Genomic DNA, 15,643 nt, shown 5'->3' on the forward strand with positions numbered 1-15,643 from the left:
TCGGAACAACTGCCTTGCCGGCGTTCCAGACTTCTGTCCATCACGTGCGATAGGGCTCAACCCCCTGGCAGAATAGCGGGCGGTGTACTGTGCTGTACCATGTTCCAGCCTCCATATCCTTAATTCAATAGCTATTGATAGTTATAGTAGCTAGTGTAGCTTCGTTGTAGATTGTCTGCCGAGTCACTGGTTGCCTCTAATCAGGAATAAGCCAGGTCTAGTCTAATCACATTACCCCAACGCCATCAACAGAACAACCCTGTATGCGCATACAAAATAACCAAACCGTATACAGCCAAAGAAAATCATTACACATGAGAGTCTCATCTCATCCTTACTGTGGTATCAGACATCGCTTGATGCATAGCCCTTCCTTCCCTTTCCTACGGTCTATCACCGTATAGAGTAACTGGATTCTACCGCCACCCACCCAGCCCAGGCAACCCACCCCTCCCAAGCCCCGAACTGGCGGCCTGAATAGCCCGCTTCTTCCCCAGCTGGCCCTCCTGGCTCTTCACGCCAGCCACGATCTTCTCGATGTTGGTCTCGACGACCACGCCGCCGACAATCATCTCGCCCAGCACCGCGTGCATGGTCTCGTACCCGAAGATGAGATCCAGCTCGCAGACGTTCTCAAACATGCGGTCCAGGGCCTCGACGAAGACCTGAATCAGATCGATCAGCGCCAGGGGCGATTCGGTCGAGGTCGAGATCATGATGAAGGAGAGGGTGGCGTAGGTGCGGTAGGTGATCTGGGTGGGCGCGTCCGAGGGCCCGTTGGCGGCACTGGCGCTGGCCCCGCGCGAGAGCAGCGGCGGGAGGGGCAGGAAGTTGCAGGCGCTTGGGGGGCGCTGAGAGACCAGGTTGTAGATCTGGGTGATGAGGGTCTGTTTGGTTTGGGTGTCCTGGTGTGTGCGAGAGAGGGTTAGCAATGACAAGGCTAGGTGGGGAAATTGGGAGGTTCGGGTGAGCAGGAGATAAGAGAGGATGTGGGCAAGGCTTGTAGAGAGAACATCTCACAATTTGAGTATAGAACTTGGTCAGACGGGGTTGACCGTTGTTGTTGAACACCAGGACGGCGTTGATCATCTTGGAGGCCTGCTGTTGTCTGTCTTCTAGAATATGGACGCGTTGCGAAGGGATTGAAAGAGAGAAAGATTATAGGTGGTGAGTTAAGTACTCCAAGTGAACCAGCTCAGAAACAGTACCTGCAGTAGTCCGAGTCAGTCTGGATTGTGCGTATCTCCGAAGCTCTCCGATTTCCCCTCCGCGGGCGTGACGCATCTTCTTATCGATTAGGCGGTGGAGTCAATCGGACCGACCTAGAATGTCACCGCCCGGCAGATTTTCTGATTCCGTACGCCGCGGAGGAAAGCTTGTCTCCAAAAACTACCAGACCATCATCACCTCAACAACCTTTGTTCTGAGTGGGGGAGACAACAGCTTTCCAATATGGTTATTCAACTATACACTCTCAGGTCTTCGATCCGGCCGTTACAGGCACAAGTCCATCGATATTTCTCCTCAGCAGTAACGGCGAGGAACTCCTCGCCTACAGAGCCTCCGCTGGAAGAAGACTTCTTCAGCCCTGCAGAGGCGGTCGAACCTCAACACCCTAGCTCGAATACGCCTCTCTCTGACCTACCAGCACACCCTACCCCGAAGACGCTCCTCTCCGACCTACCAGCAACCATTCTCAATGACTACTATGAGACCGAGTGCCCCAATGACGCCCAGCTCGCCTACGCAGACAAGTTCTTCGCCCCCTCGCGCCACTCCCCGGTCAAGCTCTGGTCCGCCAGCAAGTTCCGGACGACGCCCATGTCCGCCCACGAGCCCGAGGTCTGCTTCCTCGGCCGCTCCAACGTCGGCAAGAGCTCCCTCCTGAACGCCCTCATGACGGGCGATCTCTGCTACACCTCGAAGAAACCCGGCCGGACGCGGGAGATGAACGCCTTCGGCATCGGCGGCACCAAAGGCGGCGAGTCAAAGATCGTGCTGCTCGATATGCCGGGATACGGCTATGGCGGTCGGTATGATTGGGGTAAAGAAATCATGAAGTACCTACAGAAGAGGAAGCAGTACGTTTTGGTCTCGAGCACCAATCATAACGCAAGCCCACCTTCTAACTTAAAAGCTACACACAAATAGACTCCGCCGCATCTTCCTCCTCATCGACGGCTTCCACGGCATGAAGCCCATGGACCGCGTCATCATCCGCTGGCTCAGCGAATACGGCCTCCCCTACCAGATCGTCGTCCCCAAGATCGACAAGGTCCTCGTCAAGCAACGCAACCAGCTCCGCTCCGGCGTCTCGGAGTCCTCCCTCGCCGCGTGTCGCGACCTGCACCGCGAGTTCCGGGAGTCGGCCGCCGACATCGCCCGTGAATGGAATGGTCCCCCGCCCCTCGGGGAGACTCTGACCGCCTGTGCGCACGTCGAGCGCACCCCCGGCAATTACATCGGCATCTCCGCCCTGCGCTGGGCCATCTTGAAGGCGGCCGGGTATGATGCGAATCTGGACGCGGAGGGGAATGTGATTAAGCAAGAGAAGGCGGCGGTGACGGTGGCGGCGCCGACGACGCAGGTACAGAACGAGGAGGGCGAAGAGAAGAAGAACACTAAGAAGAAGGCCGGTAAACTTCCGATCACGAAGGTGCTCACCGGGTCAAGCAAGCGTTCATTCCAAGTGTCGCCCAAACGACAATGAAACAGAGATGGAGAGAGAGAGGCTCTTTCACGGGGACCCCCCAGAAATCGAACTCATGGTACTACCCATACAACAGAGAGCGGAAGGGAATCAGGAACACATTTTGGACGTGCCTTGAATTGATTTTCACTAAAGACGGGGGGGTCCATGCTCACCTCTCCGCTCCCCCAAGGCGGGAGGCATTAATATTGCCATGTTTTCTGTCTCATTTGGAGCAAAAGCCATGCGCCTCGCATCATGTCCGATGCCACCGGCGCCCATTTGTGAAGGTCATGTGGTTTGACCTTGCTATCGACATGCATACCTTGCAGATTAATGCGCGAGTCCGCGTGCGACTCTCAAAACTTTCAGGCTATGCTAGGATCCACGGTCTCTGTTGACGCTTGCTTGAAGCCGTCAGTTTGATCGACGAGCGCATTGTAATATTACGTGTAAATAAGTAATTTTCAACAAGACATATGTATTCGTTACAAGCGCTAGTCAGGGCCACTTCAGAGACATTTTTTATTGAGTTCTATGGCAAGTGAGTATTGGAACAGCTGCAATGTGTGCAAAAATATGTTTATGCATGAACAGAGGCTGAGACCTTGGAGGCCTGTGGCTCGAGATAATGTTAAATGCATATGGACACAGAATATGCGAGACATGGCGCAGATCAAGACGGAAAAAACGTTGACCCTGGGGTCAACAGGATGTTTTGAATGCCACAACGCCGACCCATCATTATGCCGCACATCAAAATATGCTAACCACGCTATGCAAGTCTCATGATAGGAAAAGAAAATCCATGGAGGGGTATCGTAATTATTTCATGGCTGGATCTGTTGAGTTAAAACGAGGGAATGAAGCGGCCGTGTCGTTGCCTAGATGTCGACTGACTGCCTTCGATCGTCTCTGTGGGGAAAAAAGCCGGACAACAAGCAGCAGGGTCTGATCTAAGCATCCGACACATCGTAATCTTCGTCAGTATCGCTGACCTCGTTGCCCCAGCGATTGACAAGAATACGTCTGCCTAGCTGCTCACTGGGCACACCGTCACGCGAAGCGCCAAAATCGAGAACCTGGAAATGGTCAGCAAATAACTCTTGTATACAGCAAACATAACACTCACTTCGATGTAGGTCACTTCACGACGTTGCACTGCAGCAACGCAGCGACGATCATTGAACTTGACCTGCCAAACTCCGCCCAGATCGGTGAGAAGGTCTCGAACACACTCTCCAGTGCGAACATCCCACATCTTCAAAGTTCGATCGGAGCCGGAGATGACCTTCTGTTCGTCATGCTGGAAGCATGTGATCGCCCCTGTATGGGCGCTCAGCAAGTTCTTGCATTGACCGGTCTCCGGGTCCCAGATCCGCAGAGTACAATCTGCAGCTGCTGAAACCAGACGTTCATATTTCAAGTCGAGCAGTCCAACGAGAGAGGTATGACCTTCCAGGTTGAACAAGAGTGACCCTGTCTCCAGAGACCAGACTTTGATCATGACGTCCATGGCTCCACTGATACAGCGATTCCGTTTATGATCCAGGACCACGCTATACACCTTTTGTGTGTGACCTTGAAGTCTGTGGACAACTTCTCCCGTTGACGTCTTCCATACCCGGACTGTGAAGTCATAACTCCCGCTCACCAACGTGTCACCATGTGCTGCAATCGCTCGGACCGAGTGCTGATGACCAGTAAGAACACGAACAAAATACGGGCAATCAGTGTCGTCCGAGTGAGGTCCACTAGGATGATACTCAGGGTCATCAGGCTTCGGAAGTTTCCAGACCCGCAGGTTGGAATCACGAGAACCTGTGATGATTAGCGGCTCTTTAGGCATCATCTCAGCAGAGCCATCGGCCTTTTTCCCCACTTCTGTTGGTAGGACAATTTGCAGGCAGCGTACAGTTGAGGTGTGCCCGTGGAAGACCTGGGTACACTTCGCTTTTTCTATGTCCCAAACTCTGACTGATCGATCGGTAGATCCAGAAACCAGAGTATTGCCGTAGTACTCGAGAGCCCAAACGCCACCTTCATGGCCTTCCAGGGTTGCTCTGAGAACACCAGTATTTGTGTCGAAAACATTAATATTTGTGTCATCACTTCCAGTCACAATCTTATCCGTGTCAAACTGCAAGCAAGTGACCACGTGGTTACCGTGTGCCCCAAATGCAATATGTCTTGGTTTGACATCCGGTTTCATCCAAGCTTTGTGGATGGCATAATGACGCTGATACAGCGATTTATAGAGATGAAGTCCTCGTAGGGTTGGCAGACCTATCTCTGGGTATGGGATAGCGGCAGCTGCGGCATTCGCGGCAGCGTAAGGTCCTTCCGAGTTAGACACCTCTGTTCTCCAATCTGCGGATTCGGAATGATCAGTTCCGCTTGAAGAAATCTTCCTCTTTGTTAATTTCCGGCTTGAGACACGCGTGACGGCTTTCCTCTTCGGTCGACGACTAAAAGACAATGCCATGTCACTTGACTCCGCAAGAGATACCGCATTCTTGCTGTGGCCAGACTCCTCATCAGACTGGAAGGATGGCAATGTACCCAAGTCTTTTTCATGGTCCTCGCTGCCGCTCGGGAACTGCCAGCCCCATCCTTCTCTGATTGCACGTTCCAGCTCTCCATCGGGAAGTTTAAAGCCATCTCGATCAAAGAGCTCTTTCCACGACTTCTCGTCAGAGTTGATGATATGTCGCCATCGTTTGGACACCTGCGCGGCTCGACACATGGTCTGAACATCGAAATATTTGACAATATTGAGACTTAGCTCGGTCGGAAGAGCAGACAAGAAATCACACTTCAGGGCCGGATTTACAACGTCTGCAACAAACTGCAAGGTCGGTTTGGGACAACGTTTGAGCAGCTGATGCATGACATACGGTTTCATCGGATCGGGAATCGCGTCGAAAAAATCCAGGACAGCGGGAATCTCCATTAGCGAAGCAGACCGCTGCGTCACAGACGTCGAGGAGCTGCCGCCAGCTTGCTCAACGAACGTTGCCTTCGCTTGCACATTCCGCAAAGAACCTACCGCCCTGGTGTCATTATTGTCATAACTTGAATCCGTGTCAGCTTCTGGGTCTTCGGCAGAGTCGAACGAGGAATCAACGTTCATTGCGTTCATCGCAGCGACTGGGGACAGACTTGGGCTAGGCAAGCACATATCTTGTGCCACCACATTATCGATAAATGCCCGCTGTGACGCTGATTCGCTTGGTGGATGCTGAGAATCGTCGTCCGGAGCACCATATCCAGAATCCTGACTTGCAGACGCCCCTAAGTGAGGTCGACTGAGGCTTGATTCCGTGTCACTCCGAGCTAACGGCCTGCTTCGGTCTGAGACTACGGTTTTGGTGCGGGACGGTTCTCTCCAGATGTTGTTTCCTGGAAAAGTGCCCTGCGACTCAATCTCCGAGGACAACGGGGATCGTAGCAATGTCTCTCGGCGAGGATTACTCAGACTGTAGACCCTCCGTCTGGGAATGACACCCTCCCCCGCACCGTTATTGCTTTCCGTCTCCGGAGTGACGAGGCCAGCCGTCATGGATTGTGCTTGCGTAGGGGCTTGAGAACGAAACGAACGAGCTGAAGGCTCGGATGGAACTCTTTGGGAAGACGCATGAGTAATACGGTGACTGTTCTCGATCGCGCGACGCTTAGATATGGAGAGGTGGTTCAGGGGTTGAGAACGTCGGGCCAGTTGGGCATCATCGGAGGTAAATGAGGTCACGGATCGTACCATACCGTTTGAAGCGTTCAGAGCAACCGCCTTTTCGTTCAGCTACATGTATTATATCAGTATAATCATAAAAATTCAAGACAAGCGAGCCGTATTCAAGAATCACAAGGCGGAGATCAAACAAACATACCTCCTTCAGCTTGGCTGCCGTGTCTTCCGGCTCGTGAAACAGAACCTGTTCCCCACCAAGTTCAAATTTGATGTTTCTCAATGATTGAGGAGTAGGAGATGATGCCAAAGGATATAGCTTTGAGTCGAGATTTCGCATTGCGTGAGGCGGCCTTATAGACATGGGTGGAAAAGTGGTGGTCGTAGTGGTGGTCGTCGTCACAACCGTGGTTTGAGTGGCAGGAGCAAACGAGAATTGTCCTACCGCTGCTTTGGGAGAGCCAGGGTCAAGACCATGACCATTTTCGCGGTCCTCCATGGCGTGTTCCCAGAGTCCGGTGCTGTTGTAGGGACGGGGTTGCAGTGTAGAGCACGGTTTGAGAGTCTGTCGCGCTAAAATAGCGTGGTCAGGGCGGGCTCAGGGTCGAGAGTGTGATGAAGTATGAGGCACCATCGAAGATAATCTCAGATACTTTGCGAAGCTATTGCGGTGAACAGGACCTTTTTATAATGGGGCGAGGAATCGTAGTTCTGTGTGCGAGAAAGTCGGCTAGACTCTTGTCGAAGCAAAGTCGGTGTTAAAGAGGGTCGCCAACACGATACACGCCCGTCAAGACCATTTGAGTGCCCAAGAGGATTGGGAAAGAGTTGTTAGAACATATCCGTGCCAAGCAAGGTCGACTGGAGAGAAAAGAGGAACAGAAGTGGTCAGAGGTGTAAAAGGAGTAGGTTGGGTAGGGTTGGTAAAGCTGTGGCGTGCTTTGCTGACAAGGAGGTTGTTGTGCGGAGAGTAAGTCACTTAGGATGAGGGAGGGAGGGAATTAGAGGAGAGGGAGTAGGGAGAGGAGAGAGGAGACAGGCTGGGCTGGAGTGGAGTGGAGGAGAGAGAGGGAGAGGGAATTGGAGGTGGTTGGCGGGCGAGTAGGTACTGGTAGTTTGGGTCGGTGCCTTCTTTTCTGGTTGGAAGTTTACTTAGTCAGTCTCACAGTCTCAGGTAAACTTAACTAACTTAACCCAGTTAATCAAGCAGCAATCCCGACTATGGAAAGTAATCATCGAACACCTGGGCTACATATTAAAATAGTTAATTTACTGTTACTGTAAAAGTACTAAGTACAGTAGTTCGTTCTTAACACCGACTAGCCCAATCTGGCCGCCTTCCCGACGTCCTCGTTTTGGGGCGAAATCGTCATTTTCATTCTCCGCAGTTGCAGGTTTAGTGACGACAGAGCTTGGAAGAATGTATGGCAAATCAAGGGTTTTTGCAGGCCAAGTTTCTGATACGCAGTAAGCAGGTGGTGCAACTTTTACACAAACACCGAAACAAACTGCATTGAATAATAAAGAACAAGAAAGCAAACAACGAAGGAGGCAAAAATTCCAAGAGGCGAGGCGGGCGGTTAAATTAGCTGCTGAGTTTTCTTACCGTCCTGCAGATTCAATTTGCCCAATGCCCGGAGCGCTCTGTGACCTGAAGCCCAATCATTTTGGCTTGGGACATGCAGAATCATGGCATCGAATCGCGGGCGTGTCGGGATACTACAGTAGGTTCCTGTTTCCACCGCCACCAATACTTTTTATCGCCCTTCATTATCAGTGCATATGACACTTTTTTGTCTTACTTGGCAGACTTGGTGGGTTTTTCTGCTTTGTCTGTCCCTTTGACGACGGACTCCTCGTGCAAGACTACATATATGAGTTCACTGAGTAAGACTGGGATCTTGCCACTTGCCTCGGAAACAGTACACGTGACATGGTGGGGGTCTTCAAGGGAGATGATATTGGTTTTTTTGGTTTCTACCATGTTCTCTGATGTCGAAGCCATCAAGGTGAGGACATCGGCATGGAAGCGCAGATCGGTTAGTATCTACCTGTATCCATGATTGCTTTGTGTGCGATCAAGGAAGAAAAGACACCGATGTGCCAGACTTGCCAGGGACAATTGCGGGGAAGCGCCAGATAAAGTCAGACCGTCTCGCCCGCGTTATCGATCATCGGTTGCCGGTTCCAGAGAATATTACTACTGTACAAGAACTACAGCAGTTGACAGCCTCGGCCGCAGGCATTCAATCACTTTTTGACCATTCAATTTCTCATCATTGACTACTACGGTAAGCAGTAGAGGTTCAAGCTGATCGGTCTGGTTCTAGCCCTGTGGCAAAACTACCAATTACAGGTCGCATAGTAAGATTACTGTAGTGTTTGAATCATGGTTGAATGGCTCCTTGATGGATACATATATTTACCGTTACGATCCTCCGGAGAAGGCAGTACCCCGTGTCACATTGGTCAGCTTAACTAGGTGGAGAACGACCAGAGAAGCTCCTACAAACTCACGGTAGATACTACATATGTAGATAGACTGTACATTCTCCGAAAATTATTTATTATCATAAGGCGGGTTCTGCTGGCAGGAAAAATGGTCTTCGCATTCCCCGTGACCGGACGGTACTTTGGGTGTTGTCGGTCTGATGTCGTCAACCCGTCAACCCGTCAACCCGTCAACCCGCCTTTGGTCGGTCTGCTTTCCCCGAAACATTGCTTGCTGCTTGCTCACCTGCAATGTTACTCTGCCTTACCGTGCTCCGATTCCTCCCCTTTCCCTGCAAACTCCTTCCATTGATCACACGCACCGTACTGCATTCTTCAGATCATTCATCTTGCCGCTTTCCAGAATGGTCAGATTTAGAGACTCCAATTTGCTTTACCCCTCCGTTCAAGTACAACCTCCTCGCATCCTTCATGATGCGGCGGCGAGTAGCGGGCCCACAACCAATGTGCAGACCCAGACCGTCATTGGAGCCCCTCCAAGATTAGTGCTTAAAGAAAGTATATCGCAGCAGCAGCAACAAAGCTTGGAAATGGTTCAGATCATGCTGCATGTATCGGTAGGGCCTCAATGATCATACCCTTGTGGGCTTGTCACCGACATCCGCCTGACGCACCTGACTAGTTTGGTACCTTATTTTACCTTCGGTTCGTCGCGTTTCCGCCTCGATTCGCTATAGAGCTAGAATCTCATAGATGTGTTATGCTGCAGGGAGTTCCTACCGCTTCCCTGTTTCGATGACAGGGACCTCAAGGAAACCCAGCGCGAAAGGAAATTCTCCTACCGCGAATTCCTCGACCGGAATACACCATGTCCTACGCTAGAGTCTGATGCGCAGGTTCCCTTTGGCAAAGGCAAAAGGGGCCAGCCGCTCAAGATCATCCTTCGAGGCTCCGATCCCAAGGCGGATATGATCCTTGACATCTTGGTATGACTCCGTAGTCAGTCGCGCATTACAGAATGTTGACATGCGCAGGAAAACGGCATCTTCGACGCTTTAAGCAAGAATGTGCTGGAAGCCGTCCAATTGACCGTCCTTGTCGACAAGGATGCCCCTGAGAATGTGCTCGAGTCCTACACGTTCTCCTTCAAATACTCTGGAGACTCTGGAGATATCAACCACCGTCTCGAGAGTCTGTCGATAGAACCAGTGGGACTAGTTGCTGACATCAAGACTGCCCAATCAGCCAGAGTAGGCTTGGAGACGATTGTGAGGCGGCTGATCACGTTGAGTGCCTTCTTACCAGCTCTCCCAAGTCAGTATCCTCAGCTCATTTGAAGTGGGAAGTCGCTAACAGAAGTGGATCCAGACAAACGCAATCTAGGGGTTCATCTGTTCTATACTGATAATTGCCCTCCTGAATATGAGCCTCCGGGGTTCAATGGGGCGAAAGATGACACGATCAAGTTTCCCCATACAGAAAACTGGAGAAGAGAGTCGCAATCATGCGGTATAATGGATAGTGGATGGCATACGTAAGGAGATCCTTAATTCTTGTGATGGCTAAGTAGCTGATTGTGTTCAGTGTGGGACTTAGGGTATCTTCTATGAAGTGGACTGGGCCTGAACCAGAAGGCTCAGAAGCTCTGCCCCAAATACCACCTGATCTTGAACATACGGATGTAGTTCAGAGAATGGATGATGTGGGATTTCGAGAGAAGGAGAGCGAGGCCGCCATCAACGTGGTCGAAAAGAGCAACAACACCAATAAAGATGGTTCATTAAACCAGGATCATGTTGTATCATCTATGCCATCGCAGAAAGCTGATAATTCTACGGAACCTACCCAGGATGCTGCCGAAAGGCTGCAGTTGGAAGGAATGTTGCGAGTGAGTGAAATATGCTTGAGACATGACAAAGTTTCTTAGAAAGGCTACTAACAAGTCTAGACTCAAGAGTCAGGCTCTCAATTCGATAGTGGCCTGTCTCCTACACAGCCTATCGCCCCTGAAGCGCTTCCCCAGTCTGAGGATTCAAGCACTATACAACCAGTACAAGTTCCGAAGCCAAATCTTTCAGAGGAAAGTGTTCGTCACATTATGGAGTATTTGAAAGCTCATGGCTTGGATGCTCCTCGAGCTGAAGAAGGCCAAGGCATCGTGAGGTGTCAATGCGGCTGGGAAGGCGAAGAAAAAGTGAAATCCATGGTAGGTGGTGAGCCAGATGGTGTCAAAACACAACAGAAACTAACGTTGGTAGATCGAATGCTCTTTCTGCCACTTGTATCAGCATTTGTCCTGCTACGGATATAAAGATAGCGACGATGCCAAATTACCTAATGTCCACGCATGTTATCGTTGCCTCCTGCAACCAAAAGAAGGCCAAGTACTCCAGGAAATGACCAGCCTGGTTCTTCTAAGAAGAGCCATCCAGATTATTCAGACGGAGGGCTACCCGAATCATACGTCGGTCTTCACCGAGAAGCTTCGTGAGTGGATCACTTATACTTTTTATACCATAATCTGACCGCGTGTAGACTGCAATGGACAGACCATCATTCAAATGACGGAGCTGCTCAGAAAGCGCGAGCTCCTGGAAGCGACACCGGGATACAAAAGCAAAGGGTTTTCCCGCAAAGGCTTGCCAAAGTTCTTCATCCCAGCTTCGGAGGATGTCCAGCGGACAATCGAGGAAGAAATTCTGGATCCGATGCTGAAGATTCGACACCACGTAAGTTTGCTCTTACATGTTGTGACTTCCAAGCGTGCTTAATGTACTACAGTATATCTGGCCCGATGGTTCGGGACCGCCTACTGAAGCGACAAAGTCCTTGATCGATAAAGAGCGGGAAGCGAACACTGAGGACACGGACTCGCAAAGGGAAAGCTTAGATTCTGCGCTCAAGCCAAGAGAACAGCGCGATACAGAGCCGCCGGAAGAAATCGTGACGGTTACCGGGAGCCAGACTCGAAGTCGCAAGAGGAAACAGTCCTTGCCTGTTCCCAAAGAGGACAGTGCACAGCCCGAACAGTCGACACCAGACCGTCCGAGTGGCAGAGTCACAAGGTTGAGCAGCCGAAGGGATAGCTCCCAACAGACCCACAGAACTCCGCGCCCAAAGACACCAACGACGAGAGAGACGAGCGAGGGTAGTCTTCGAAGGAGTGGCAGAAAGCGGCGTAAGATCAGCAACTACTCCAAGCTCATTGATGTCGGGGCCGACGAGTTCGATGTCTGAACAATGCGACTCGTGAGGTCTCACTAATGGGATGTGCAAATGCTCATAGCCCCCCTCGAAGGCCATTATTAGTCGGATCAAATCCTTCAACCTCGAGGTAATACACATCGGTCATGTTTTTTATAAAGTGAAACGAGGACCCTGAGTCATGACAGGCTTTCGACCCAAGGTCTGGCTTAGGGTCTCCAGCTGGCTTTCATGTGCGGTTAGGATGTTTCGAAATAAGGTTATTACACCCTTCCCTGTCTCAACCCCCACCCCACGCACCCCACGCAGTGGCCAGAAAGAGCTCAAATCCACGAACAGGAGGGGAATTGGGGCTCTTCTGCAGAAAAAGCACAGGAGTTTGATATCGCGTGAAAGGCGCACGGTGTTGAGACGCAAAGATGGGGCGTTGCTTGATAGGGTACGTCTTTATTCGTACGGTGGTCTATGTACACCTTGCAGGCAAAGCTTGTTATGTTTCAATAAAGCCACTATGAGCATAGTAGCAGCAGTATGATATATTCTGTCAAGTTTCTATGACAAAAGCGAGTCAGTTTCTTATTTGGGTTAATCGTTGTAGGAGGTGGAATGAATGACCTTCGTTTCGTGTCATTCGAATCGCAGTAGGCTGTTTCCAAAACCTGCCCAGGCCTCGTATAGTAAGCCACGAAGAAAAGATAAACTCAGCTAGTATATGATCGAAATTGACAAAAGCAAGGGCCACTTCTCATTCTGCCTAGCACAGTCTGCTGGTTTACCACTCCAATCCCGGCAACCCGAAAAGAGCAAGGCATTTTATACTTAAAAGTGCAAAGGAACAATGGCCGATTCGATAGCCAAAATCAAGCACTAAGCACTGCGTAGTTATCAAACCCCCCAAAAGTACCATGGTATAGTACACCTAGCAGTCATCAATACCAACCTGAACCACCACTCATCGACCTTCACTGCTCCAGTGATCATATCCCTGGCTTTCCATTCCATTCATGAGTCCATCTCAGCAGTCCCCCGTCAGTCCCCTGTTTCTTATACGTCCCGGTTGGAGTTTATAATGCCTATTGTCACTGACATTAAAGCCTCGTGAGCCCGCTCATTCTCAATTCATTCACCCCACTATAATTCTAAAGCGTAGCAAAAGCATGCGAGGTCGTTGTCGAGTATCCATACCGAATATCCCCTTTTATCCCCCCTTTCACACACAAGTTAGCATTCATCACAAAGCCAATGTCCCTTTCCCTCTCCGCCCCATCCTAAAGACCTAAGCATCATATCGCCAACACCCAGAAACCATTCCATCGCATGAGCCCGGAAGATGCGAAAGCCCCACCTAGCAAAAGCGATGCCGATCAAATACCCAGCCAAGTACTGGCGTGGATCACTAGAGAGCTAAAAACGAGGATTCTGGCGGGGTGAGGGGAGGATGAAGATACACCAAATTTGGAATCTCGGTCTTGATCGTGGATCTGAAGGCTCATGCCCGCAGCAGCAGGTTCGTGGGGGAAACGGCACGGACTGACCACTTTTTTGACCCTTAGTTGTACTATGTAGTAGTCTATCTACATCTGGTGCGTTTGACCACTTTTTTGACCCTTAGTTGTACTATGTAGTAGTCTATCTACATCTGGTGCGTTTGGGTCTGGGATGTCTCCATGAAGATTGAGCCGTCATATTCGGAGCATTTGCAGAAGAGGGATTAGATTCGTGCGGGCAGCGGGGACTGCGGGATGGGAAGAGGTGGGAAGTGGGTAGGGATTTCGGGGGAGAGATTTGTTTTTGGGATAGGGGATGGCGGGAGAGGATGAGGTTGATCATCTTTTGGGGAAATAAGCACAGGGGGATTCTCTTTTTCATTTTCTTGTGCTCATGGTAGGTATGAAGTAGGCTAGCTGGGTTCATTGAGCGGAGTACCCCCGCGATTCGTAGATAATCGGTAGTTCTTGTACCGGTAGGAGTCCTGCCTGTTCGAATCTATCGTTTGATTCATCTGGATCATTATTTTGTCCATTTTCCAAATCCTCCCTTTGTGAGGAAGGGGGTGGACCGATAGCTTGGAAAAAAACATCCTGTGAATCATGTCAATTTGCCTAGGGCTCGTCGATCAGGGGTCTAAACCCAAAGGTTCCAGCGGTTCGGGAGCCAAGTCACCGAATAGTCCGCAAATGGTCCCTTATGCCTGAGACTGGTACTATCGACAATCCAAAACTCATTGACGTGCGGATTGAGTTCTCATTTTCTGGAGAATGTGGCTGCGTCTTACTATCTCGGGTTATCGCTCCAGGAACTGGACATCGAATTTCTGAAATTCGTGGGGAAACTCCGACGCTTGGCTCTTCCCGTCTGTTAGCTTTCAGACGGCCTCCTAGCAGCGTCAGCACGAGCCGCAGTGGACACAATTGTGTACGTAGCAGAGAACCAGATTTGTCATATGCCCTGCCCTGTCGAGCTGCGGAACTGGCTCGGCAAGAGAGTGGCATTGAATGGGAGACTAATTCGGTAAAAGATAGCCGGACAGACGGACGGCAGCTTGGCAGACAATCGATCTGCATACTAGTACTGTACTGTATTCCTTAGCAAACGAGGAATGCTGCATGAAATACTGACATGCATTCCTAAGCAGATTGACCTCCTCATCTCAACAGTGGCCATGGCGAGAAATTGATAGCATGAAATGAAAGCTAAGAACACTGTTGAGATTTGCATCCCAGCAGCCCCTTCGAAGGCCTCAAATTCAACATTGTAGGCGGCACAACCTTGAACTGATCAATCCCGCCGTCTGTCCCGATCTAATTGGAGCCAGTGAGCCAAGTCCATCTCTGTGATAACAAAATTGACTGCCACTGGCGTCATCATACCCTCTCCATGCTGCAAACCGCATATGAGTAATTCCTCTGCATGTACATGCAAATGAGGGTTCGACGAGACGCCATCTCAGCGTCGTCCCATGGAAACATGTGCCAGAGGGCCATCGATCATTGTTGACTATTCAATCGCCATGCATCTGAGATTTGAGATTAAGCCTTTGGCTACCCAATGACGAACGACTGATGTCTAGTTCGCCGCTATCTTGCCTCCCGATCGGTAGTGGCGCACGGCTGTAGACGAGGATGTCCTAGATATTCCAATTAGAGTAGAGATGGGCAGGTTCGTGCTTGTTCAAGATCGATATCATCGACCACTATTGAATCGGAACTTCGATGACCCCACCAGCACGACGCCGGGGTATGACGCTGGGGCGCGGGACGAAGATCAGCAGCAGCGAGCATTTCCATTGGGAGGAAGAAACCAGCTAAGGGACGGCTGAGAGGCTGAGGGCAGGCGAGGAGGTTCGGTAGTTCTTCAAGGCAAGGCTTTCTTTTCACTGTGCGCAGTGTGCACATAATCAGCAATTTCCATGGATCATCAATCATCGACGGAGTGGTTGGCAGAACCCGTGGAGCAACGACTAGCCGCTTTTAGCCCCTGACTTTTAAGTTCTTGAGGATTTTTGACCGCTGCCGACACAAACTTGGTACGACATGACAGCGCGACAGTTTGTGTTTCTGAGATCTGAAGTCCTGATACACAAGTTGGTGTTTTACTGGTGTAGGCAGTACTCA

The 15,643-nt window shown here is 50.7% G+C and overlaps 4 protein-coding genes across 4 annotated transcripts; 2 read left to right on the forward strand and 2 right to left on the reverse strand.

The window, feature by feature from the left end:
- Positions 1-166: 166 nt before the first annotated feature.
- Positions 167-1,101, reverse strand: ASPACDRAFT_80155 (putative AP-3 adaptor complex subunit sigma). The gene is made up of 2 exons (XM_020205584.1): positions 1,021-1,101; positions 167-905 (listed from the first exon to the last, which is right to left on the reverse strand). Exons 1-2 carry the CDS (start codon positions 1,087-1,089, stop codon positions 417-419), a joined length of 558 nt encoding a protein of 185 aa, XP_020054384.1. The 5' UTR covers positions 1,090-1,101; the 3' UTR covers positions 167-416.
- A 351-nt stretch (positions 1,102-1,452) lies between these two features.
- ASPACDRAFT_45343 (translation initiation/elongation factor MRX8) lies at positions 1,453-2,710 on the forward strand (the record flags this gene model as incomplete). The annotated part of the gene is made up of 2 exons (XM_020201587.1): positions 1,453-2,081; positions 2,152-2,710. The coding sequence occupies 2 exons, from the start codon at positions 1,453-1,455 to the stop codon at positions 2,708-2,710; spliced, it is 1,188 nt and encodes a 395-aa protein (XP_020054385.1).
- Positions 2,711-3,242: 532 nt separating this feature from the next.
- ASPACDRAFT_80156 (F-box/WD repeat-containing protein) lies at positions 3,243-7,262 on the reverse strand. The gene is made up of 3 exons (XM_020205585.1): positions 6,577-7,262; positions 3,822-6,488; positions 3,243-3,771 (listed from the first exon to the last, which is right to left on the reverse strand). Exons 1-3 carry the CDS (start codon positions 6,871-6,873, stop codon positions 3,646-3,648), a joined length of 3,090 nt encoding a protein of 1,029 aa, XP_020054386.1. The 5' UTR covers positions 6,874-7,262; the 3' UTR covers positions 3,243-3,645.
- Positions 7,263-9,371: 2,109 nt separating this feature from the next.
- Positions 9,372-12,536, forward strand: ASPACDRAFT_80157 (putative meiosis specific protein Hop1). Its single transcript, XM_020205586.1, has 10 exons — positions 9,372-9,442; positions 9,508-9,530; positions 9,595-9,811; positions 9,860-10,139; positions 10,194-10,359; positions 10,410-10,713; positions 10,774-11,031; positions 11,084-11,312; positions 11,361-11,554; positions 11,607-12,536. Exons 1-10 carry the CDS (start codon positions 9,416-9,418, stop codon positions 12,060-12,062), a joined length of 2,154 nt encoding a protein of 717 aa, XP_020054387.1. The 5' UTR covers positions 9,372-9,415; the 3' UTR covers positions 12,063-12,536.
- The last annotated feature ends 3,107 nt before the right edge of the window (positions 12,537-15,643 follow it).

This window comes from Aspergillus aculeatus (genome assembly GCF_001890905.1).
Source record: "Aspergillus aculeatus ATCC 16872 unplaced genomic scaffold ASPACscaffold_12, whole genome shotgun sequence".
In the NCBI taxonomy this organism is placed as follows: domain Eukaryota; kingdom Fungi; phylum Ascomycota; class Eurotiomycetes; order Eurotiales; family Aspergillaceae; genus Aspergillus; species Aspergillus aculeatus.